The following is a 25,868-nucleotide window of genomic DNA, read 5'->3' on the forward strand; positions in this document are numbered from 1 at the left end:
CAAAATTCAATCTGCAGAGATTTTAAACAGTATAAACAATAACATTACCTTTGATGGGCGTTGCTTGGCAAGTGATTAATAAAAATCATGTTTTGTTTTTCTTTGTTAAATCCCAATCCAGGCTGGTTGCGGTCTTATTGTCAATGTCATCAAATCTCTAGGTCTAAGTGAAACCAACGAGGAACGACAAAAGGAGAAGCTTAAAATCGAAAAGGAATCTAAAAAATCCGATCAACGTCTCAATGATTTGGTATCCAAACATGATCAACAATTGTCCCAAGTTATACCGCTCTTCACAAAGGTGTCCAGCGAGATCAACAGCAGTAGGGAAAAGATCCATACAGTAAAGGAAAATCTAAGCGCCTGTAAGCGTTTGCTACAATGTCGCAGGGAAGAGCTGAAGAAAATGTGGACGGATGCTGTGCAGCACAAACATGTGCTGGCCATGCTAGAGCAAATGTAAGTAAAATATATAAGAATGCCATGGGGATTACCAAAGTTGTCTAATGATGTCTTTATTTCACAGCAATGATTTGCGCAAAGTGCCTCAAAGTGTTGTCAGTTATACATCTAAGCGCCAGTATTTGCATGCCAGTAAAGTACTAACTGATGCCTTGACTCTTATAAATGGACCTCTCAAAGAGGTCGAAGGCTTGGCAGACATACGCAGTGACTTAATGAGCCGTAGGCAACATCTATATCAACGACTGCATGAGGAGTTGGTTACGCAAATCTATCATAACTCAGCCCAAGGTGTTTTGTCCGCATTTCAGCGTTCCAATTCGAATCGCCTGAATCAAGGCTTTTCTAGGAACATAACAGCTCGCCGTTCTACCGATCGCATAGAAGCAAATGCTCGCATACGCAAAGCCCTACAAGAAATGGCACAAGGCGTGGATTTAACAAAAACCGAAATTATTGAGGATGCAGATTTACTGGATCCTGAACTGAGCATGACCTATTTTATTGCCATAATTGTGGAATGTTTTGGCATGCTGGGCAAAGTACCAGACTCTGTGGAGAAACTAAGGGTGGGCATACAAAACGAATTGCTGGAAATTGTGCGCAATACAACGCGTCAGCTAATCGACTCACCCTTGATAAGTAATGAGAGCTACCCACTGCTGACACTGCTCGATGTAATCTTTAAACAATTCAAATCCATTGCTCGGACTCATGCCTCCGTACTGAAAAACTATTTGGCCGTGGTGCAGAAATATCAGGTTGTGGGACCCCAGCATTACAGTTTAACTGACTTCTGGTCACAAGCTCAGTCGGTGGTAAGTTAAATACATTTCTGGTCATTTTGTTATGCTTACCTTTTTATTGTTCTTTTTGTAGTTGCAATTATTGCTAACCGATTACTTAGATATACAAAATGCTTCCGCAGATGATGCTTCAAAATCGTCATTCTCAGAGCCAACTAATAACATAAATGCATATTTCCTTAGGCGCAAAGTTCCAAGGTGTGTATGAAGGAGTTTCATCCTAAAAGAATATCATAGATAGATAATTCAAACTAATATATTTTTCTTTAATGGGGGAAGGCAAAGAAAACGTTTGTTTTTATATAAACAGTGGTAATGATAAAGAATTGCATTTTTTACTGCTGCCTAACTATAGCCATCGCTAAGCACATTCCCTTTATAACCTCAGAAATCCAGTCTTTAAATCATTTATTAATTTAGTATTTTTTCATCCCCCCCTCTGTTTATAGTGCAAAAAAGTCTATATTCAAATTTGACAAGTCAGCAACGAAAAATTCATTGAATAGTTCCGAAGGCCCCAAAGAACATCGCCGCAATATTTCCGATACCTCGGTGGATAATTTAAATGCCAGCTTAAATGCCAGTGGTGGCAAAGGAGGTGTTGCCAACTATAATCTTCCATATGAGAAACAAAAAGAAAAACTTTTAATATGCACACCAGATCAAACGGTTATAACGAAAGTCTATTTACCTCTGATGTCTTATATTCAGGAAATCGAAAGCTTTATGAAATGCAAACCAGGGTAAGTGGTCGTCAGTAAAGCCCTTCTCTCTTTTTAAATTTCGTTTTTTTTTTGTTTTACAGACAACCCTGCAGTCTTCATGACTTTATTGATAACTATATCAAGGACACCTTCTTATCCAAAGGCCATAATTCTCATTTGAAATTGACCATCGAAACATTGTCGAAAAATCAAGATGTTTGGCGCACCATTATAACGCCCGAAGAAATGACTGCTTTGAATTTAACACGTCCCATACTACAATCGACCGCTCGCGTTGAGCAATGTTTGGCAGAGACTAAAACCCTAATACAAGATTTGCCATGTTATTCCGAAGAATTGTTGAAAACAGTATGTGCGGTATTAAAGGATTACCGAGGCATATGTAACGATGCCTATTTGGGTATAGTGCAGCCAGATGCCGAGGATAGACGTATCTACAGTGTGACATGGTTAAATGACGAAGATATAAGCCGATTTTTAAAGTGAGTGTAAGAAACTTTCATAACACAACAATGTTATCAGGGTTGCTATGCAAATCTTGCATTGCAAATTGCAAATGTCTGGAGCTAGATCAGGAGACGAAAGTTGAGCATGGGATGACTATGAGCACCATGCGGTTTGGTGCTCTGTGCTTCGATTTGTGTGGTGTTCATTGTTGTTGTAACCACTTTGCATGTTGAGGTAGCGATCCTCGTCAAGTTCCTGTAGGTGAGCAAGATCATTCCGGTCCAAAGGACCGATCGCCGCGGAAACAAGTTGGCCATTGGTTATTTAAAGGCGCCAATAACTCGCCTTGTCACATCGAGCATCGAGCAAGAGCCGTTGCTGCCCGACCTCTCACTGAGACTCTCCACTCGATACCGCTCATTGTCCGCGACAGCCGTTGCAGCTACTCCGTATGTAGCATTCCAATATCCGCTACCTGTGGACGCGCCCGGTAGCTCGCAGTAAAGCTTCTCGTGACATCAATGAACACCACGCAGATCGGACCTCAATGTTCCAGCCTGTGTGGTGCTCACAGCTATCCCGTGCCGGGCATAAGTATGCTCGTAGCCCTATATGTCCCGTTACTATACCGAAAGCTATACTGACCTCCTTCTTACTTCCTTTCAGTAGTAGTCTCGTCTTCTCATGATCTGGATCTCCCCATAGGATTTTCGCTGTCCTACCGACCGTTACGCTGCTCCACAGGGTTAAATTCGTCGTCCACGCCCTTAACTCGGGCTGCGTCGACCCGAAAGGCTTCGGGTTAACCAAGTTTATTGACGGCAGTTCTCTGGTCTTAACTGCCAAATCGTCTGCTTTCTCAATCCCAGTTACTCCGCTATGGCCCGGCAAGAATGTTCGTGATCTTACCTTCCTGGTTGTTATTGCCCTTAGGGCCGTCCTCGGGTTAATACTACACCACCTCACCCATTCCGTGATCGCCCGGATCTACGCCTGCAGGACCGTATTATGGTCAGGCAGTCTAAAACAGATCTCAGTCCCTGGGTTCTCAATGTACACCCCCAGCCGCACTCTGTCCTCTAGTTTTGATCCATCCGTGTAACATGATCTTTCAGATGACCTAGTATTGTCATCTGTTCCGTCAATCGAAGACTGTGCCGCTGGCAGCAGTGCCTCGACCTCAAGTGTCGTCTCAGGAATGCATTCCTTCCAGGTTTCCTATCGTCCCCTCGATTATACCGCGATGGTACGAGCTGCTCATATCCTCTATCCATTCTCCCATCGCCTTAAGCCTTATAGTCGCAGTAACTGCATCGCACTTAATCTGTATGTCTATAGATTGGATATCTAGAACAATCTCTAGTACCCTAGTGGGCGTGGTGCTCTCATCGTTCCGCCTATGCCAAGACAATATGTTCTAAGGTATTGTCCTTACGTTGCACTTTTTTTCCATAGCAGTACAACAAACTACTGAGGCATAAGTAAGTATTGGTCTAATCACGCTCCTGTAGAGCCAGTGGACTATCTTCCGATTTAGGCCCCATTTCGAGCCTACGGCACTTCTACATAGTGCTCAAAATCTATGAGCCTTCTCGGTACGCTCCTGAATGTAACACTTCCAATTCAGCTTCCTGTCTAAGATCACACCTAAGTATTTGTCATCACACTTGTCAGATATTGAGGAAACGTGGTGCGTCAAATTTGCCCACCTTCATCTTCCTCATGAAGAAGCAGATTTTAGTTTTCTCTGGGTTAACATTGAGACCCCTAGGGCTAGACCAGACGTATGCCGTTTGCAAGACGCTTTCGGTCCAGTTGCATTGCTGGTTCGGATCCTTGCCCCTTAGTAGTATCATAATATCGTCTGCGTAGCAGATGGGTTCAAATCCCTCCTCAATCAGCATCCATAATAGGTCATTTATGGTGGTCACTCATAGGAGTGGCGATAAAATGCTCCCCCCCCCCCCCTGTGCGTGCTTTGTGCCACTTTCGGCTGAACTGTATTTTACGGGGTAGTTCGCAAAAAGTCTAATTTTTGTATGCCCCCTAATTTTGACCCCAGAAATCCGAATATGAAGTCCATTTTTGGGGCCCGGGCCCGTGGACGTCCCTAGGGGCCAAAAATCCCCATTGGTGGGAAGTAGTCCAACCTAAGCAATATGGGCATCAAATGAAATGTATTGGTTAATAGAATTGTACAAATATGCAAACAAAGGTCCAAAAATTTGACCCGGAAGGACCTACAGGTTCTTGAGAATTTGGAACCCTCTTAAACCTAGGCAATATGGGTATCAAATTAAATGTATAAACGAGTAGATTATGAATATGATTAAGCTCCAAAAGGACTCCAAAATACAAAAAAAATAAAATTTTCAAAAAAATCGCCCTTTTTTTACAAAAACTTTGGAAGGCAAATAGTTTTATTTTAAATACTTTTGCTATTTCCCACTATTGGACATATGAAGGAAGAGAAAATCTCAAACTAGGCCAAATGCCGGCAAATTTATTTTGGTACCCAAAAAGAGTTTTATTTAAAATAACTATGTATAACGATTTCGTAAATTTTCCAAATAGGAGTCAAAATTCTCAGGACCCCATAGGTCCTTCCCGGGTCAAAATTTTGGACATTTGATTGAATATCCGTAATCTAGTAATCAATTACTTTCATTTGATACCAATAGGTTGGAAGTAGTCCAACCTAGGCCCCAAAAACGGACTTCATATTCGGATTCCTGTGGTTAAAATTAGAGGGTATGCAAAAAATCAGATTTTTTGCGAAATACCCCGTAAAATACAGTCTTGCCCCACTTTCTCCCTTATATTTATGTCATGGGACACACAATGTATCCACCTGTTCCTTAGCATATGGTTTATCCAGTCTCTAAGGACCGGGTCCACTTGATGCTGGTCCAAAGATTGGATCAGTGTGTCGGTCCGCACATTGTTAAAAGCCCCCTCGATGTCAATGCATGTGTTCGCATAGCATTCGTCACTATTTTTAATAGTGCGTTTGACAGTTGTTCGAACGAAAACTCGAAGTCAGTACTAGGCTTTATTCACAAAACTTTATGTAGATTTGGGGTTTGGGTTTATTTAACACATTTCCTTTATTGAACTGTCAAATAAACCTATTTTAAGGCTTCAAAAAGTTTTTTATAATTATTTATATTTATATCCATTTTACTTTAGGACCTTACCTAATTGGACGGATTTAAAGAACTCCAGTCAACGCCCAAAACATGGTAAACGCTTACAACAAAACACTTTTGATGCCTCCGAAGAAGAAAGTCCATTACAGGTGCAACAGCGCAATATAAGAGAAGCCGAAATGCTGACCAGTAATTTAGGTGAGGGTGGTATATCTCAACAGGAAATACTGGGTGATGTTGCTGTACTCAAAGAGTTGGCAATACTGCAAGAAAGTATGGAATGGTTTTCGGGGCGAATTTCAGAATTTGCTAATGAATTAAGAAGACCTTTGGTAAATGGTTTAAATACCGTAACACCCGATTGTGCGTCCTATGTTGCCGTTAAAGATGGCACAATTAAAGTATTAACGAATTTGGCTTTGGAATTTGATGAATTGGCCAACACGTGTTTGCTGGTATTACACTTGGAGGTAAGTACTTGGAACTGCTAGGTATTAAAATAAGTTAAGCCAATACGTTTTTTATCTTCAAAAAAAAAGGTGCGCGTGCAATGTTTCCATTATTTACGCTCAAAGCCACAAAGGACCAGAGCTGATAATTACATAGATTCCAAAGATGACATTTTGGAGCCAGATAGACAAGTTCAAATTCTAACCAAACGTTTATCGGAAATGGATGAAGCGTTTAGCACCACATTACATCCCAGAAAGACCAGAGTAGGTTTTGTACATCTAAAAAATTGTTATATTTAAAGCTAACATGACCTTTTTAATTATCTTTCAGTATATATTTGAAGGTCTGGCTCATTTGGCCGCTTTAATTTTGATACAAGCTTCTAATTATATAGAGAATATTGATCAAATTACTGTGCAACGCATATGTCGCAATGCTTTGGCACTGCAACAAACCCTAAGTAATATAACAGCGTCGCGGGAAGTGGCTCTTGATCAAGCCAAACAATTTTATGAACTATTATGCATGGAACCTGATGTAAACTATTCAAAAATCAGTTTGTTATGTTATTAAATACAAGATTTGTTGTGTCTTTCAGGTTATACTCACAACCCTTGTGGAACAAGGTTTGCAGTTCACAGAAATGCAATATTTGAATGCATTGCAATTGTCGTGTAAAACACGAGGCATAACAGATTCAAATACCCTGGCAAATTATCAACAAAAGTTATCAGATATTTTGGGAGCTAAGCCTTCAACTGGTATCGTCGTATAATGCAGGATAATAATAACGGCATAAACCTAAAATCAGACACTAACTTCAAACACATTTCATTGGCATATTCACATTTAGAATGTGAAATATTAAAAACGCCTCCCCAAAAACACATACACTTTTAATTTTTGGTAGTTTCTAAGACTGTTTTCCTGCGAGCTTTTTTGTGTTGAAGTTTTTTGCAATAGTTCAATAGAAAATGCATGCATATGAGTTGGTTGGTGGTTTTAACTCATATTAGAAACGAGTATCAGCGTTCAATTCAATAGGTGATGTTCAAATAATTTGCTTAACTATACATACAATATACATATAACTATATATTGTTCATTATTATTAACTATATATTATAGAAATAAAATGGAAAATGCTGTATATCATTGTAACAATAAAATAATACTTGTAATGAATTGGCAATAGATAAAACTGAATAGAAATCGAGGCATGACAGCATCAATTAAAGAAAGTGTCTGTTTTGTTTATTTACAATTTGTACAAATGTTTTTATAACAAGTAATGATGGTTTATTACGTAAATTTTTACCCATCTACATGATGTTGGGGACAAGCGAATTCTAGGATATATAACTTTAGTCCAAATTTAAACGAATTTAAAAAAAATGCGCTTTATGTGTCATCCAATGAAATTCAATGAATTCCTCTCATATATTGGGTTGCCCAAAAAGTAATTGTCGGTAATATACAATAGGAGATATATCGCAAACCTAACGTAAAGGGGATGGAGGCCACCGTGGCGCAAAGATAAACTCTAGAGTCCCTTTTAATGATGCCAACACTTGTGACGAAATAATGCGAACCCATTCCGTACAAGTCTTACTGAGTTTTATGAGCAAAATAGTAGCGACATGTTGCTGCAGCAGGATAAATTTCGCCCAATTTAATTACAAATGTAATTAAATGCTCACAAATGTAATTTGGCCGAATCAAGGCGTATTTATAAAGTGGCCGCATCGGCGAATTGCTACAACAAAGCATGGGAACTTGATTTTTCAAAATTTGTAAACAGAGCGAAGAAAATTCAATTCGCCGTGACATTTGAAATGTTCGGCAAATTTGCTTACACCAATCCAAGATGTATTTAATAAGGTGGCCACATCAGCACAGCTAATGGAACTTAACTTTTGATTTCGCCTTATAAAAATATAGACTTCAAAATAAATATTCTCTAAATTGAATTTGGTGCTTGCTGCTGTTATGGTTCTTAAAATTAGGTTATATAATGGTGCGCGTCTTACAACCTTAATTGCTAGAAGCTTCACTTAGGGAACTAGGTGCATTGTGTCGCCCCCGAAAAAGATTCAAAAGGCGCCAAAGAACACAGACAAAATTTACGACAGTACAATGCCAGATATTAGAAAAAAGAAAATAAGGAACCAACATGCATGAGAATAATGGAAGCCAGTCGGGCTGGAAAAGTTGCCTCCTAGCTGCCATTTTTAACCCTATTGCACTTAAGAGTGGCGAGAGGACTATGTTCTGGAAATAACTTAGACAGGAAAAATGGTGTTCATCTAGCCATAGTCCTGCTAGTTAGCGTACCACTAGCAAAGGGCTCCAATAGGAATGTTGTGACAAGAGCTCAATGACGGTTTTTGTAATCCTTTTTGGGGCTCTAGGATAATTGTGGGATTTGTAGGTCATTTGAAAAGGAGGGGACTAAAGCTTGTTGGCTACGAAGATGACGTTTTCATCTCAGAGTGTGGTCGTATGCTGTTATGATTGGCCAATAGGCTTGACTTAAACCACCGAAAGATAAAGTTGGTGCTATCCACCAATATAAAGTAATTTGGTATGTTTAGGGGATCTCTCCCAGATGGGGTGGAACTATCACTCTCACTGCTGATAGGACTTCTAACAAGCAACTGCAAGGACTTTGAAATCGAGCTGGTTGGCGATTGTGCACCTATTGTGGCACTGACTGAATTGATTCAGGATTTTGGCTATATTAAAACTTTTTCTTGTCTAAATTATTTTCAGGCACTAAGTCCTTTGGCAATTTTTAATGCAATAGGGGCTTGAAATGGCAGATAGGAGGGAAATTTTTCTGCCCGTCTGATCCCCATTATTGCCATGCATGTTGACACCTTATCTTCTTCATTCTAATATCTGACATTGTACCGCCGTAAATTTTGTTTTTGTTTTTCAGCGCTTTTTGAATTTATTTCGGGGGCGACGCAATAAACCTACGTTTCCTAAGTGAAGCTGATAGCGATTAAAATTGTTATACACACACCATTTATAACCTAATTTAGGAATCAAAACAGCAGAAAACTCAAAAATCAATTTATAAAATATTTATTTTGAAGTTTAAAATTTTATATAAGGCGAATTCAAAAATGACTTCACATATCAAGTTCCATCAGCTGTGCTTATGCGGCCACTTTGTTAAATACATTTTGGGCCGAAGCAACTCTGATTCTATACTGTTGTCTTTGTTGTGTGTTTTTGTTTGTGTTTTGACAAAGAAGAGTCCTTCGGATTTCGCAATAATTAGATAGGCATTTTTCCTTTGAATGAAGTCAGAACTAGGCTCTAAATGTCATTACCTGCCTTTCGCGCAAATACTTGGCCTTAAGCCTAGTAACACTTTGCATTTAGAATTCGTCTGAAGCGGACGCTTCGGGATTCGATGCTTAGTCATCGTTATACACAGTACAGTTATAACTGTACATTGGTTTTAATTCTGTATTTTTAATACACGTGTTTTAATTTACAGTTGGTGGGGACACCAACTTCGGAAGTACAACCTGGCATATAGAGTCGTACTCTGCCATTTCGTTTAAAGTCCAAAAAAAAAAAAAAAAAAAATAAGCCTAGTAATGACTTTGACTTTTCGCCCGAACAACTGTCAAAACGAACTTTAAAAAATGTGACAAATAAAATGGGAGCACCATGGCGAAACAATTAAAGGTGGTCTCATTTATACAACAACCACAAGTCATATGGTGCAATCCGCCATTTTGCCATCAAGCTGATCGACGGTTTGCCAACACACACAAAGAAGTTTGTGTGCGTACATGAGTAGAGAATGTGCGAGAAAGAAGATGACAACAAAGCGAATGCAAACAAAATCTGACATCATAATACAACCTGGCCGGCTGTTAATTGCCGTTCGCGTGACACCACCTTATTAAATCCGCCCTGTGGGAGCAAATTCCATAGAAGTGTTACTGAGTTCTTTGAGTAAAATAACAGCGACATGTCGCTGCGCCAATAAAAATTTCGCTACAATTAATTGCTCACGAACTAGATCGCAAGTAACTCCGTTTCAACGCATTTGCTTTTGTTGTGTGGCTTTGTATGACTTTTGTTGGTGTTTTGTCGTCCAATAGAATGCGGCATATTTCGCAACTAATTAATAGACAATTTTCGTGCAAATGAAATTAGTACTAGGCTTAAAAACTATCAAAACGCGTTTTAAAAAATTGTGGCAGAGAAAATGCGAAAACATTCGGTAGAGTTCTAAAGCCTAGTTTTGACTTCGACTTTTCACACGAATCACTACACGAATCCGTACAAGTGGTACCGAGTTCTATTAGCAAAACAGTAGCGACATGTCGTTACCTTAGCATAAATTTCGCTTCAATTAGTCGCACATTTAATGCAAATTAACTAAGTTTTGAGTAGTATTTAATTCCTGATTTATTTGAAGGATATCAAGTCTATGACATTTAGATTTACTGCAGAATCAAAACAAAAGAATTGTACTCATCTGTTCGCACTTATGAGGTGAGGTCATACCTTATAAGTGCATCCTGATAGAACTCAATGCCACTTCTACGGAATGTGTTCGAGTTTTTTCGTCACTATTTTTTTTAAATCTGTTTTGACAATTGCTGGAAAGAAATTTTAGTGGCTTGCCGCTTGACATCATTGTCGGCATTATTATTGTTTTGTTGGTTTCAATTGTTCGTTTTTTCTTTTTGTTATTTTTTTATTTGCGAAAAAAAAAATTAATAAAACAATAAGTACAGATAAGAAACGTCTTTTGGTATGAAAACAAAAACAAAACATAACTGTCAAATTCTTCTTACGGAACATAATAGAATACCAACCCTTAATCAAGAAAATCCACTTAAAACCTAGCACTAACTTCACTCGCACGAAAATTGTTTATTAATTGTTGAGATATATTCCGCATTCTATTAGACAACATATAACAAACAAAAGTCGAACAAAGTCATCCAACAAGAGCAACTATGAGGAAACAGAGTTGATTGGACTCATTTCGTGAGCATTTAATTACATTTCCAATTAATTGAAGCGAAATTTCCTTTGGCGCAGCGACATGTCGCTACTATTTTGCTCATAGAACTCAGTACTACTTCTGCGGAATGTGTTAATATTTTCTTTGTCACCATTTTTATATATGCGTTATGACAGTTTTTTGGGCGAAAAGTCGAAGTCAGTACTGGGCTTAAAGACCACTTTATTCTACTTTATATTTATTTATTGGCTATTGTACTAAGCTTAAAGCCTAGTACAGACCTTATTCTCAGCGAAAATGCCTATTAAATTATTGCGAAATCCGACGGATTCTTTTCTTTGTCAGAACACAAGGTGGATTTAAAAAGGTGGTCTCAAGCGAACAGCCGTTAACAGGTGGCCAGGTTTGACGGTAATATGATGACAGATTTTTGTTTGCTTTCTCTTTGTAGGCATCTTCTTCTCGCATATACTCTGCTTATGTACGCACACAAATTTCTTTGCGTGTGGTGGCAAAAGTACGATCAGCTTGATAACAAGATGGCAGATTGCACCATATGATTTGTGGCTTGTGGTTGTAGTACAAATGAGACCACCTTTGATTGTTTCGCCATGGTCAGAACACAAACAAAAGTCAAACAACAACACGCAACAAAGATATCTTCATTCTCAGCGAAGAAAGATAATTATTGAAGCAGAGTTGATTTGGTCCATTTCGTGACCATTTCATTACATTTGCAATTGAAATTTCGCGAAATTTATTCTGATGCAGCGACATGTCGCTACTATTTTGCTCATAGAACTTAGTAACACTTGTACCGAATGTGTTGGCATTATCTCCGTCACCATTTTTTTATAGTGCGTTTTGACAGTTGTTCGTTTGAAAAGTCGAAGGCAATACTAGGATATAAGGTGGTGTGCCTCTATTTTACTAATCTCGTTATCGTACGTTACAACACGTCTAACGTTCCGCGTTCGCCAGTATTTGGTTTATAAGTCATAGTTCTGTCAAAATGCTAAGTTTTTGCACGGATACACTAACTAATAATGAGATTTTCTTTTCTGTAATTTGGGAATATTTAAAGATTTGTTAATTAATTTTAATAAATAATTTAATGATTCCAATGAGCAAAGACTATTCAAGTGTGTAACGACCCAGTAACCAAGTGTAATGGCTAATTAATTATTTGCATTAAAACTACGACGAAACAACGACGACAAGTGAAAAGTACGAGAAAAAAAAAAACACTATTCATACGCCTTAAAAAGCACAGCACACTCACATACATCTTGGAAAGAGATTAAGAAACGACCGATCGAGTAAACGACATCTGAATCTTTTTTGTGGAAAAACAAATAGAAAACGATATAAGCCAAATAAAAAATAAACACGGGCCATCAGGCGACGGCAAAAAGCGAAAATAGATAACAAAGACTCCATCAAGGCCATCGGAAAGAAAATTAAACAAAACTAGCCGACATTAATTGAAATTTTAAACAAGTACGAAGTAGGCAAACCAACTAACCAGCCAGCCAACCAACCAACAATAGGTGTAAATACACAAACATACAAAAAGAGAGAGATAGGCAAACACATACACAGGCACATCCAGCGGAGAGGAAGAGACCGGCTTAGAACGCAAATCCGAGGCTAGTGGAGGCGTTTGCCGCAACCACTTAGCTGTCAATGTCCGGTAATAATCAAGCTCAGATCGGCACTAATGTCGGTGCTGGTGCTGGAGGTGGTGGCAATGGTGGCGGCGGCGGTGGGGGTAGTGCTGGTAGTAGTGGAGGCAGTTCACAATATGTACACCACAACATACCACAGGCACAGCACAACACAACACCACCCCAGATAATAGCTGCTGGTGCGACAGCAACCTCTAGTTCATCAGCAGATGCTGTAAATAACATGGCAGCTGATTCATCGCCGCGCGAATCTGGCGACGACTCGGAGGATGAAAGTGAAATTCTCGAAGAGTCTCCTTGTGGGAGATGGTTGAAGCGACGGGAGGAGGTCGATCAACGTGATATACCCGGTATTGATTGTGTCCATCTGGCTATGGACACGGAAGAGGGTGTGGAAGTCGTCTGGAACGAGTTGCAATATACCAGTATACAGGAACTTAAATCGCAGGAGGATAAGATGCGTCAGGTCTTTGATAATCTCCTGCAGCTGGATCACCAGAATATAGTCAAGTTCCATCGATATTGGACAGACATTCAAAACCCCGAACGGCCGCGAGTGATTTTTATAACGGAATACATGTCGTCCGGTTCTTTAAAACAGTTCCTTAAGCGCACCAAGCGCAACTCCAAGCGCCTCCCTTTGGAGGCATGGCGTCGTTGGTGCACACAAATTCTTTCAGCGCTTAACTATTTGCATTCCTGCGTACCGCCCATCATCCATGGCAATCTAACCTGTGATAGCATTTTCATCCAGCACAACGGTCTTGTCAAAATTGGCACCGTTGTGCCCGATGCAGTCCATCATAGCATTCGCCAACAGCAACAGCACAAAGCCGTTGAACATGGTGCCCTACATTTCATGGCTCCCGAATATGGTGAAGTTCGTCAGCTCACCGCCGCCGTCGATATTTACGCCTTTGGCATGTGTGCTCTCGAGATGGCCGCTCTGGAGATACAAAATAGTGAACCCAATACAGCCATCCACGAAAAGACAATATTAAGGACCATAAATAGTCTGGAAAATGATTTGCAACGTGATTTAATCTATAAATGCTTGCGAAGGAATCGTTCCGAACGACCCAAAGCCAGTGATTTACTTTTTCATCCACTACTATTTGAGGTGAGTAATTGTTTAACGATTTTTTTTTAATTTTGTCTGTCCGTTTATCCATCCAACCGTCCGCCCTCCGCCCAACCAGCCATTGGCCTGTCGCATCTGATGTGGTTGTTGCAGTAGTTGGCTGGTATGCTTTGTGCATTTTGATCGTGTCTTTATGTTGTTGTTGTGTGTGCCCCTGTCTGTGCTTCATTCATATGTGACGAAGAAAGAGACGTAGACTATGGCTACAGCGTTAAACAACAAGAAGCTATAACAACAACAACCACACCAGCTTGAATACAAACTAAAATTTTTAAAGTAGGACATTGACGGACTGGCTGACTAATAACACTATAGCCAAATTACAATTGCAACCGTGCTGGGGTGCAGCTTTAGGCTTTGCAGAAAAATTGAAGTTAGGTTCATTAACACTTACACCACACACACACACCACGCACACACGCACATACATATTTATGTATAGGCTGTGGCATCCACATTAAAGCTGAAGGATCACATTATAGGTGGATACATTGTCTTTGTCGAAGTTTTGTCAAATTTCACATAGGTCTTGCTTAATTCGCTGATTCATACTCTCTATCGCACTCCACGTCGACCCTGAAATGTGTATTTGCATAATATATTTCCGTAATTTATTCAGAATTTTGTTTATTGCAGACAAATACTATAACGATTATACTGCTTATAGAAACTTCTTATTGGCAGGGCCAACATTTAATGACCTTTTTGTTTGTTTGTTCGTTTGTTTGTATGTACCCATCCATCCATCTGCAATAAATTGATTGTTTCAGCAAGCTTTACACGTCGTATTTTATTGATCCCTTAAAGTATGTTACAAGTGTGTTGTGGCGCTGCCTTATAGTTTACAAGGCAAGTGTGATTCATACACTGCAGCACAGCGCCACACAGTAATATGCTGCTATCGAACAGATTCTTGTCGCCTGTCGCATATAAAAAGCAGCATATATCACAGTACACAGTGCTAGAGTACATGATAGAGTAACTTGGCATGCATAACTTATTTTTTTGTGGGTTTTCTCTGATTCATTTACTTGAGGTGCAGACTTATTTTATCCATGGATTTGATGTTTTGATAACTAAAGAGGTATTGGCATCTCTCAAATTTACTAACTGCGTGCTTAGCGCTGCTGTTTGTGACGATTCAAATTTCAAATCAATTTTACTCATAAAGTTATGATGAGAAGGGGTCGTCAACCCCAAAACTAGTTCCAGTTTATTACAAAAACTTTAGAACAAAGACAAATGTATAAATTAAAAGCAATGTCTTTTCAATCATCCCAGCAATTCTAAGCAAGCTTTGGTTTTCAGAACAATGTTAACTTCTGATTGCCTGGAAAGGGTGTGGCGTTTATAATAAGGTCCTTGATAAGATGCCTATCCAAACACGACAGCAGCTCTATAGCATTTCTTTATTGCTTTTATGCTCCGATTTAAAAAAAAAATATTTCCAATTTAGGCATGATAGTTATTACTAGGAGCCATCGCAGCGCAGATGTTAGCATGTCCGCAAAGTGAAGTGGGCAAAGTTTGTATTTGTAATGCCGGCGACATTTGTGTTCGCTATGTTCAAATGGCATAGCAGCCATGTAAAAACTTCTAAACAAAGAGGACCTCTTATCATTGAGCTTTAACTTAAGTCGGACAGCACTCATTAATATGTAAGAAGTTTGCGCCCTGTTACTTAATGGAATGTTCGTGGGCAAATTTGAATTTGATATTGATAAGTATATTGTTGTTGTAGCAGTGTGTTATACATGGATCGATTTGGCCAATTTGCAATCCAAACCGACCTATACTAATCAATTCCATGGCATCCGATTGTAAGGACCGGATTGACCCGATGGAGGAAGGATTGCTGAATGATTGATTTTGGGTATTATCTAAACATTACATGTGACATGGGATAACTATGAGCAACATATAGCCTGGAACTTTGAGCGTGGTGCTGTTGTTGTTTTCGAATAGTAAAATGTTGCATACGTAGCAGTTACAACTGCAGTTGCGGACAATCAGCGGTATCAAGTAAAAGTGTGCTAAGTTTGTCCGAGCCGAATCTTTGGAACCCATCACCATGGTTTCTTCTAAAAATATATACAAACTAAATTTAGTTGAAAGACATACTAAACTTCTGTCAAACCAGCAAAAAATAATGCTTCTAGGAACTATACTTGCTTCGACAAGTGTAGTCGAAAGACCCGATGGATGTCATACACTATGTGCAATATTTGTAGCAAAATGTTACAAAAATTGTGGGTTGCAAGGGCTCAAGAAGTCAAATCGGGACATCGGTTTATATGGAAGGTATATTAGGTTATGGACCGATTTGGACCGTGTTTGGCACAGCGGTTGGAAGTCATAACAGAATAATACATGCTAAAATTCAGCCAAATCTGTTTAAAATTGCGGCTTGAAGGGGCTCAAGAAGTCAAATCGTGGATCGGTTTATATGGCAGCTATATTCAAATCTAAACCGATATGGCCCATTTGCAATCCCCAATGAACTACATCAATACTAAGTATCTGTGCAAAATTTTAAGCGGCTAGCTTTACGCGTTCGACCGCTATAGTGATTTCGACAGACGGGCGAATGGACATGGCTAGATCGAATCAGAATGTCGAGACGATCCAAAATATATATATATATATATATATATACTTTATAAGGCCACAGATCAATATTTCGAGGTGTTACAAACGGAATGACTAGCTTAGTATGCCCCCATCCTATAGTGGTGGTTATAAAAAAAGTATATATTTTATTTTCTAAGCCAATATACTTTAATATTAAAAAAAAATTTTTTTTTTTTGATTTTTTGAGCTATAAAAATTGCCGAAAATCGCAAAGCCATTTTTTTTCCCAAAACATGAACTTATATGACGGGGAAACATTTTTTTAACTAGTATCATTCGTCCACTTTACGCCAAACCAATGGATTACCTCTGTCCTAACTCGAGGTAGAATTTTTCCGAGACAATTTTATTCTTGGATATTTTTCTACCGATTCGTCGTTAATGGGTTAAGTTAGTCTACCCATATTCGTCCATCCGTTCAACAGATAGCCAAAATCACGATGAGTGCTGCCACTCAAGATTTTTAATTCCTACCATCATTTATAAGAAATCCTGCCAAAACCCGTTCAAAACCTACCAAATGTTCTACAATCCAAGAATGCGGTATCTGTTTTAATACCCACCACCGAAGAGTTGACCATTTTGCAATTCTATTTGGAGCACATAAAATTATACATTTTCAACCCAACAAAGTGTATATATTGACGATTTAGACATATAGCCTGTCCCTCTGTTTGTTGAAGTTACTCTTCAGCCTAAAGTTCAAAGATAGTCTATATCTTGATATGAAACCCTTTGTACCGATCTCCCGAGAAGAAAATTTTTGAGATTATAAAAGTATTATTTTTGCCTCGATTTCAATGAACAATCGTGCCGAGTATGGAAAAAGTGATCTCCCGATTTAAGTTTGAGCCCAGAAATGCCCTTTTGCTACCTATTTTCGCCGCTATAGTTAGTTACATGGACGCCTCAACATCTGAGTAGGGATCAGATCAAACCATATGTGTACGCAGCTGAGCGCACAAAAGCCGCATTTTTACCCAAATGTACGAAATTTGAAAGATCTCCCTTTACACTCGTTTCAGTTACAGCCAATGTCACTTTCGACATTTTTCATGAAATTTGAAGCAGTCAGACCCCTTGTAACACTCACCCGACATTCATGGTTTTATTCTGCACTATTAACGAGTGCACTTAAAGGAAGTGAAATAATTTTGAGGTATCCACGGGGATTTTTGCGGTAATAAACATGATATTTATAAGTTGGAAAACCAAAAAAGTTGAAAAATCAAAAATTGAGGTCAGCCTACCAATCTACCAAGTGTACAGACTTTCACACTGTTCGAAAACTGAGCTTATTCAAATAACGGGTAACATCACTACTGTCGTACAATGAAGAGAGATAGACCCCATAACAAGAACTTCTGTTTTTGGTCCTGTATTAAAAATTTTTTTTTTTTTAAAACCCCGAGTTTTTATACCCTCCACCATAAGATGGGGATATACTATTTGGTCATTTTGTTTGTAACTCCTCGAAATATTCGTCAAAGACCCCATAAAGTTTTTGTATTCTTGATAGTCATGACATTTTAAGTCGATTTAGCCAGGTCCGTCCGTCTGTCCTCACGTCCATCACGCTAACTTTCAAAAGAGTAAAGCTAGCCGCTTGAAATACTTCTAATTAGTGTAGGTCGGTTGGGATTGTAAATGGGCCATATCGGTCCATGCTTTGATTTTATTTTTATTACGTCTTCCAAAAAACTATGCTGAGTATGGTTGAAATCGGTCTATAACCCGATATAGCTGTCATATAAACCTATCTGGGGTCTTGAATTCTTGAGCGTCTATAGGGCGCAATTCCTTTCCGATTTGGCTGAAATTTTGAACGAGGTGTTAGGATATGACTTCCAACAACTGTGCTAAGTATGCTTTAAATCGGTTCATAACCTGATATCGCTGCCATATAAACCGATCTTGAATCTTGACTTCTTGAGCCACTATGTGGCACTATTCTTATCCAATTTGGCTGAAATTTTACATGAGGTGTTTTGTTATGACTTCTAACAACAGTGTCAAACCGATCTGGGACCTTGACTTCTTGATCGATTTGGCTGAAATTTTGTACAATGGCCTCTCCTATGACCTTCAACATACGTGTTAAATGTGTTCCGAATCGGTCTATAGCCAGATACAGCTCCCATAAAAACCTCTCTCTCTATTTTACTCTACTGAGCCGGCCGCAATTCTTACTCGAATTGGCTGAAATTTTACACAATGACTTCCACTACTACTATGGTGTCCAACATTCAATTCAATTGATATAGCACCAATATTAAATCAATTCTTTTCTTTTATCCTTTGTTTTATTATGAACTTCGGTCGAACTTTGCACGCTTTTATTTGTTGATTATAGACCAGTAGAGGGCGCACTAAGCCATGTGCATATTATTTACAAGCCTATTGGCTTATGTTTTTATGCACTTACACAATAATGGAGAACAGTATGTGTGTATTTGCCCATCACTGTTATAGACCCATGGTTTTCAGGACAAAACTTTTGAATTTTCCATAGATTTTAGCCCGAGTAGAGAAGTTTTTAGGCATCACAATTGCCGCCTACATATTAACGTAAGGTTAAAACGTCTGTTAAAAAAAGTGATTTTTAGGAACTATGAGTAGTTGAATGTTCTCACTTGTTTAACCCAATCTAATCTTAATTTCAACAAGTAAAAGTATCCTAAGTTTGGCCGGGCCGAATCTTATATACCCTCCATCGCATTTTTCAAGTTCTTTAGCCGATGTCTCTTTATAGACAAACAAAGCATAATGGATAAGAATTCCTATGCCATTTCAGAAATACCAATTTATGAACCGATTAGGACAAAAACAGAGTGGAATTCATTGTGCAAAATTTCAGCAAAATCGCATAAGAACTCCCCCCAATATAGTCAAGAAATACGATTGGGATTCAGGTCATATTTAACACGTAAGTTAAAGGTTTTACAAGAAGTCGTTGTGCAAAATTTCAGCCACATCGGATAATAATTGCCCTTTAGAGGTTTAAAAAGTAGAATCGGGAGATCGGTTTATATTGGAGCTATATCAGGTTGTGAACCGATTTTGGCCATACTTGGCGCAGTTGTTGATGGTCAAACCAAAATATTTCATGCAAAATTTCATCCAAATCGGAAAATAATAGCGCCCTCTGGAGGCTCACGAAGTCATGATCCAAAATCGGTCCATATGGGAGCTATATCAGGTTATGAATCGATTTGAACCATACCTGGCGCAGTTATTAGAAGTTAGAACAAAACACTTCATACTAAATTTCAGGCAAGTCGGATAATGATTGCGGCTCTAGAATCTATAATCCGAAATTGGTTTATATAGCAGCTATACCAAAACATAGATTTGGCCCCCATTTACAATCCCAATTAATTGGTAGTATTAATGCAAAATTTCAAGCGCTTTGCTTTGCTCCTTCGAAAGTTAGGGCGCTTTCGACACACAGGCAGATGGGCTGGCGCACATGGCTAAATCCACTAAGAATGTAAAGACGATCATGAATATATATACTTTGTTGGGTCTTACATCAATATTTCAATGTGTTACAAACTTAATGAAAAAATTCGTATACCCCCATCCTACGGCGGAGGGTATAAAAATATAATTTGGAAATTTTCTTATTATATCTGTTTTTTTTTTAATGAACCTCTTCATATGTTGCCTATCGCATGGTCGGGCCTATCGTAATTTTCCACACTGTTGGTGGCATGGGAACATATTTTTACAAGTGTGATATTGTGGTTACCATACATATTTGTGGCAAATAGTTTTGCCATTGAACTTTTTAATATTACGACCTCTAATGTGAACTGTATGTAGATGGATGGATGGACGGACGGACGGATAGTTGGATCTCTTACTCTCCTGCCTCTTTTTGTGTGCAAAGAAATCAACTGATTTAACCTTCATTAGTAATTGAATTAAACGACACACACAAAGCAAAATGACAATTTCAAAGGCGGCGGGTCTGTTGGTTGGTTGCTTGTAAAAGTTTTACACATGTCCCAGCCAGCATTTAAGATAATCACCATCATCATCATCATCATTTTATTGTACATGATGATAGTAGTTAGATACACATGAATGTACACTTTTAAATCCCTCAATTCGTGCCTTCTGTCGTCTTTGACATAAGGGAAATTGTTTTTGTTAGGTGCTCATTTCTAGATATGAATGTTAATATTGATGTCTGTTTTCCTCCCGTGTTTTTTTTTTCCCCAAAATCAAAACAAAAACCATAAACAGGTGCACTCGCTTAAACTACTGACTGCCCATTGCCTGATATTTTCTTCCTCGAATCGTACAATGTTCTCAGAGACGGTCATTGATGGCATGATGCAACGTTACAATCGGCCCGAGGTGATAATGGCCTATGTGAAATTTACTCAAAATGCTGTCAGTGAAGAAGATCAGCCAGAATCAAGTCCAGCGAATGTCGAATCGCCAACAGCGGGCGGAGATGAGTCGCAACAGCAGCAATTGGCCAGTGGTCCTAAGACCTATATCAGAGAGTATCGTCTGGCCGATGTACCCACGGCTGATAAACTGGAAAAATTCGTAGAAGATGTTAAATATGGTGTTTATCCCTTGACGGCCTTTAGCGGCAAGAAACCACCGCATTTTCGCTCCAGAGCAGCCTCACCCGAACGGGCCGATTCTGTGAAGTCGGCCACCCCAGAACCTGTAGATATTGAGTCACGTCGTATTGTCAATATGATGTGTAGTGTAAAAAAATTAAAGGAGGGCAGCAGTGATATTCTGATGACCATATTATTGCGTATGGACGATAAGATGAATCGACAATTATCATGTGATGTCACTGAAAGTGATACCGCAGCGGATTTAACCCAAGAACTAGTGCGCTTAGGTTTTGTACATACTGAGGATCAAGACAAGATACAGGCCCTGCTGGAGGAGACCTTACGCAGCACCTTCTCAGAGGGGGGAGCGGCCTTTGGTGAGTATGGGGCACAGGAGAGAACATTTAGTGCTACGATTAATGAGCAACAGAGTACCACCACAATATCCGGTACAACAAGCAATACTAGCAATAGCAACAACAACAACAACGGTAATAACAACAACAACAATAATAATGCCATAATGATGACAACAAAGACATTGCCAACAGCAGCAGCAAGCAGCAGCACATTACCATCCACAGCAGCAAACAACCTAACAGCGGCAACTGGGGCAGCAGCAGCAGCGGTGGGGCCATCTGCAAATATAATGACAACATTAAATCAAATGGAAAGGAATTGGTCGGTGGCTGACACTGATGCTGTTGCGGCGGCCTCATTAATGATGCGCGCCCAGAATCCTACGCAAATGAGTTCAGCAATAGCCTCACCCCTGCCCCCCAATGCAGCTGCAGCAACAGCCTTGGGCTTAGCGGGCACAGTAACGGTGCCCATGGTTGCCTCAGACCCGCTAGCCGGCCATGTCATGTATGTGCCCCATGAGCAAATGCAGCAAATTCATCAACATCAGCATCCCCCGCCCACACAGCAACCAGCACCACAACAGCATCCCTCACAACAGATGTCACCTCCACAGCAACATGTGATGCAGCAACAGCAACAGCATATGCAACAGCAGCAGCAGCAGCAACTACAACACATAGATCCTTCCATGATGTCAATGGATGTGACAGATCAGAGCATGGCTACAACGCTTGGTGGAGTTGGCCATCTACAGTACATGAATCCCCTAAGTGGTGCCAACAATGCCCCGGTCTCCAGCAGCAGCAACACTAGCAACACTGCAATGTATCCACATCTTACCAACATTTCCGTTAATCCTAACCCTCAACCGCCGAATGCCGCCAACACCAACACCACCGCCGTCACCTATGCGTCTCCCTCAACCACTATTAATTAATAAATAGTATTTTTAATTTACCTTAAGGTAGTTATGCCCCAAACTGAATGTTTTAAAAACAAATCAATTCTCTTTCTCCTCTTCCTCAAACCTTTTTTTTTTACAAGTTTTTGCTATACAAAAAAAATACACACAAAGAAAAAGGCCAACACAGAAGAGTAATAAGAAAAACTAACTCATTTCAATTAGTCGTCTCTTGTAAGAGTAAGAAAACAGCAATCCTTCTTCTAGATTGTATAGAGAGTATTACAGTCAGACAGTTTAAGGCACCAACAACTCTGCTAGCTCCAACTCCTTCCATTGTTTGTCCTAACCATTAAGCTTAGCAAGAGGTTTAATTAATAGTGGCGCCCACATTATAATTCGAACACATACACACACACACACACACCAAGACACTGTTATAGCCTAGCGGAGAGAGTCCTAAACATTATGAAAAAACAAAACAAAAAATGTGAAAAGAGACTGTGAACGAGTATAATTATTAATTTTATTAGTTTTTTTTTTTTTTGGTTAAAAATATGTTATTTTTACTTTAATATTAATTCAAAAAAACATAAAACAATGCAAGAAATAAAGTTAAAAACAAAATTTGTTTAAACAAAAAAAAAAACCCAAAAATCCTTTGAGAGTTTTTTAGAAAATAAAGAAAAAAAACCAAACCCCTACGGACTAAAGTAACTCTTTGGTACTTTTTAGAAAATCTATGAAATTAAAGAAAACACACAAGACAAGAAAATGGCTTCCAAAAAGAAGAAAACTAAAACTTAAAATAGCAAAACCACAAAAAACAAAAATAAACGCAAATCCATTATCTCATTATTTAAACAATGACAAGACCATGACTAGGACAGTGACGGCAACAATGACTACGACGACGACGACAACCCATTAAGAGAAAACCAAATACCCCATAAACCTCCATAATTTGCTTGATAAATAAATCCAAATAAATATTAACATTTTTCAATTTACGCTGTGTAAACTAAAATTTGAAACAAAAAAAAAACAAAAACAAATTCAAACAAAAACAAAAAATATACATATAAATATATTTAAATGACTGTGACTACTCATATATACAAACAATGCATACATACATTAAAACATACTATTCATTTCTAAGCATACACATAAAATCCATTTGGACTACATACATATAAAGAGAGAGAGAAGATCCACCCTGCCCCCCAATGCCTGTTCCTCCTTCTCCTCATCTTCCCACACATAACCCTACCCCCTACATCATTGAAAAAAAAAGAAAAACAATTGTGCGCTTTATTATTACTAAAAGTTATTATTATTATTACTATTATTATTATTATTATTGATTATGATCAGTAAATAAATCTTTACATTAAAAAAAAAACAAACAAGAAGCAAGCTCTTAATAATGATAAATTAAACAAAGATAAAAACTAATCGACATTTCGATCAAACATAATGATGATGATGTTGATGATGATGATGATGCTCTTGATTGATTGCAAATATGCTAGAAAATAAAGATCTGCTGCTCGAAAATAAAACGATCTATAAACAAGAAACACAAAACAAACATAATATGAAAACAAAACCCCAAACTACTCACACACACACACACATAACAAACTAAATAGATGATGATGATAAAAACAAAATCAACAACAACAAAATATTAAAAAAAAAACAAACAAAAACAAATCATAGCTTATTTAAATGTATTTATTGTAATTCATACATAATATCCAAGACAACATACATACATACATCAAGCAAAAACATGCTTACACAAGATATTGACAAAAAAAGCAAAACATTTTTTGTTTTTTTAAGAAAAACAAACGCCATTTCTAAATACTATATATAATAAAAATAATAATTCTATTTTGCAGTAGCATAAAATAAAGTCATCAATAAAATATTTAAACTAAAGTATTACTGGGAAAAATTAGAGAGTAATACGAAATTCATATATTTCATAGAAAGAAAAAAAAACTCATTACAAAAATAAAAACAAAATTCATATAATGAAGACAAAAAACCAAAAAAATAAAAAAAAAATTGTGTTTTATTCACAGCGTGCCTGGGAGTCGCTTTTACTTTAAACCCCTGGCAGGCGGCAAACTGGCAAGGTGAGTTAAGCGGCTTACAGACCAATGAGCCTCAAAACCCTGTAGCGTAAAAGGGATACAATCCTTAGGAGTTGGATACCCGTCAAATTGCATAAACACAAACAGTATGCTTACGTAAAAGGGCATTCGAAGTAGACAGTCTGGCGTTAAAGTATTTTTTATACCACTACCGCCATCTACACCGAAAGAAAAGTGTTTATGATATTATGTTTTTGTCATAACAATTATGAAAATAATGTTTAAATACGTCCCAACGAAACTTTTTATAAAATTTATGAGAACGTTTCATAAATCTCATTTCAAGGAAACATGTCATAATATTTATGAAAGCCAAACGTATAGTTTAAAAAAAAATTATCATAAAATTTATGAAAAACTTTCATAACATTAATGAGAATTTTTTATGAGTTTTGAGAAAAAATACATTTATCGTGCGTGCTAAGTTCGGCCGGGCCGATTCTTATATACGCTCCTCCATGGATCGTATTTGTCGAGTTCTATGCGCAGTATCTCTTTTTAGGCAAACAAAGAATATTGAATAAGAACTGTTATGCTATTGGAGCTATATCAAGTTATAGTCCGATTCGGACAACAAATGACCGCTGAACATTGCAGAAGTCCTTGTGTAATATTTCAGTTCATTCGGATAAGAATTGCGCCTAGTAGGGGCTCAAGAAGCAAAATCGGGAGATCGGTTTATATGGGAGCTGTATCAAGCTATTGATCGATCCAGACCATATTAGACACGTATGTTGAAGGTCATGAGAGAAGCCGTGGTACAAAATTTGTGCCAAATCGCATAAGAATTGCACAATCTAGAGGCTCAAGAAGTCAAGATCCCAGATCGGTTTATATGCCAGCTATAACAGGTTATGTACCTATTTGCGCCATACTTAGCGCAGTTATTGGAAGTCATAACAAAACACCTCATGCAAAATTTTAGCCAAATGGGATGAGAATTGCGTGCTCTATTGGCTCAAGAAGTCAAGATCCAAGATCGGTTTATATGGCAGCTATATCAGGTTATGAGCCGATTTGAACTATACTTAGCGCATTTGTTGGAAGTGATACCAAAATACAACGTGCAAAATTTCAGTCAAATCGGCGAGAATTGCGCCCTCTAGAGGCTCAAGAAATCAAGACCCAAGATCGGTTTATATGGCTGCTATATCAAAACATGGACCGATTTGATCCATTTACAGTTCCAACCAACCTACACTAATAAAAAGTATTTGTGCAAAATTTCAAGCGGCTAGCTTTAAGCTTGTATATTTATTTAAATTTATTAAGATAATATTTGTACATAAATCTAGGTGGGATGGCTGGATCGTTTCGTTACGTAAAACCGTTACTGTACAAGAACA

At 38.3% G+C, this 25,868-nt stretch overlaps 2 protein-coding genes across 2 annotated transcripts in view; both read left to right on the forward strand.

Annotated features, from left to right (window-relative positions):
- The window catches only part of LOC106089212 (exocyst complex component 4), a 69,563-nt gene extending 62,257 nt beyond the window's left edge, over positions 1-7,306 (forward strand). Inside the window, exons 11-20 of the mRNA XM_059361774.1 lie at positions 122-459; positions 527-1,280; positions 1,342-1,466; positions 1,548-1,580; positions 1,718-2,011; positions 2,074-2,475; positions 5,630-6,059; positions 6,129-6,305; positions 6,373-6,579; positions 6,641-7,306. Of these exons, the coding sequence (XP_059217757.1) occupies positions 122-459; positions 527-1,280; positions 1,342-1,466; positions 1,548-1,580; positions 1,718-2,011; positions 2,074-2,475; positions 5,630-6,059; positions 6,129-6,305; positions 6,373-6,579; positions 6,641-6,817 (2,937 nt within the window). The 3' untranslated portion in view covers positions 6,818-7,306. The remainder of the gene's footprint in view (positions 1-121; positions 460-526; positions 1,281-1,341; positions 1,467-1,547; positions 1,581-1,717; positions 2,012-2,073; positions 2,476-5,629; positions 6,060-6,128; positions 6,306-6,372; positions 6,580-6,640) is intronic.
- A 4,747-nt stretch (positions 7,307-12,053) lies between these two features.
- Positions 12,054-24,293, forward strand: LOC106089222 (nuclear receptor-binding protein homolog). The gene is made up of 2 exons (XM_013255031.2): positions 12,054-13,852; positions 20,756-24,293. Exons 1-2 carry the CDS (start codon positions 12,731-12,733, stop codon positions 22,388-22,390), a joined length of 2,757 nt encoding a protein of 918 aa, XP_013110485.2. The 5' UTR covers positions 12,054-12,730; the 3' UTR covers positions 22,391-24,293.
- Positions 24,294-25,868: the final 1,575 nt, after the last annotated feature.

The sequence above is a fragment of the Stomoxys calcitrans genome, chromosome 2, assembly GCF_963082655.1.
Source record: "Stomoxys calcitrans chromosome 2, idStoCalc2.1, whole genome shotgun sequence".
NCBI classification, from domain to species: domain Eukaryota; kingdom Metazoa; phylum Arthropoda; class Insecta; order Diptera; family Muscidae; genus Stomoxys; species Stomoxys calcitrans.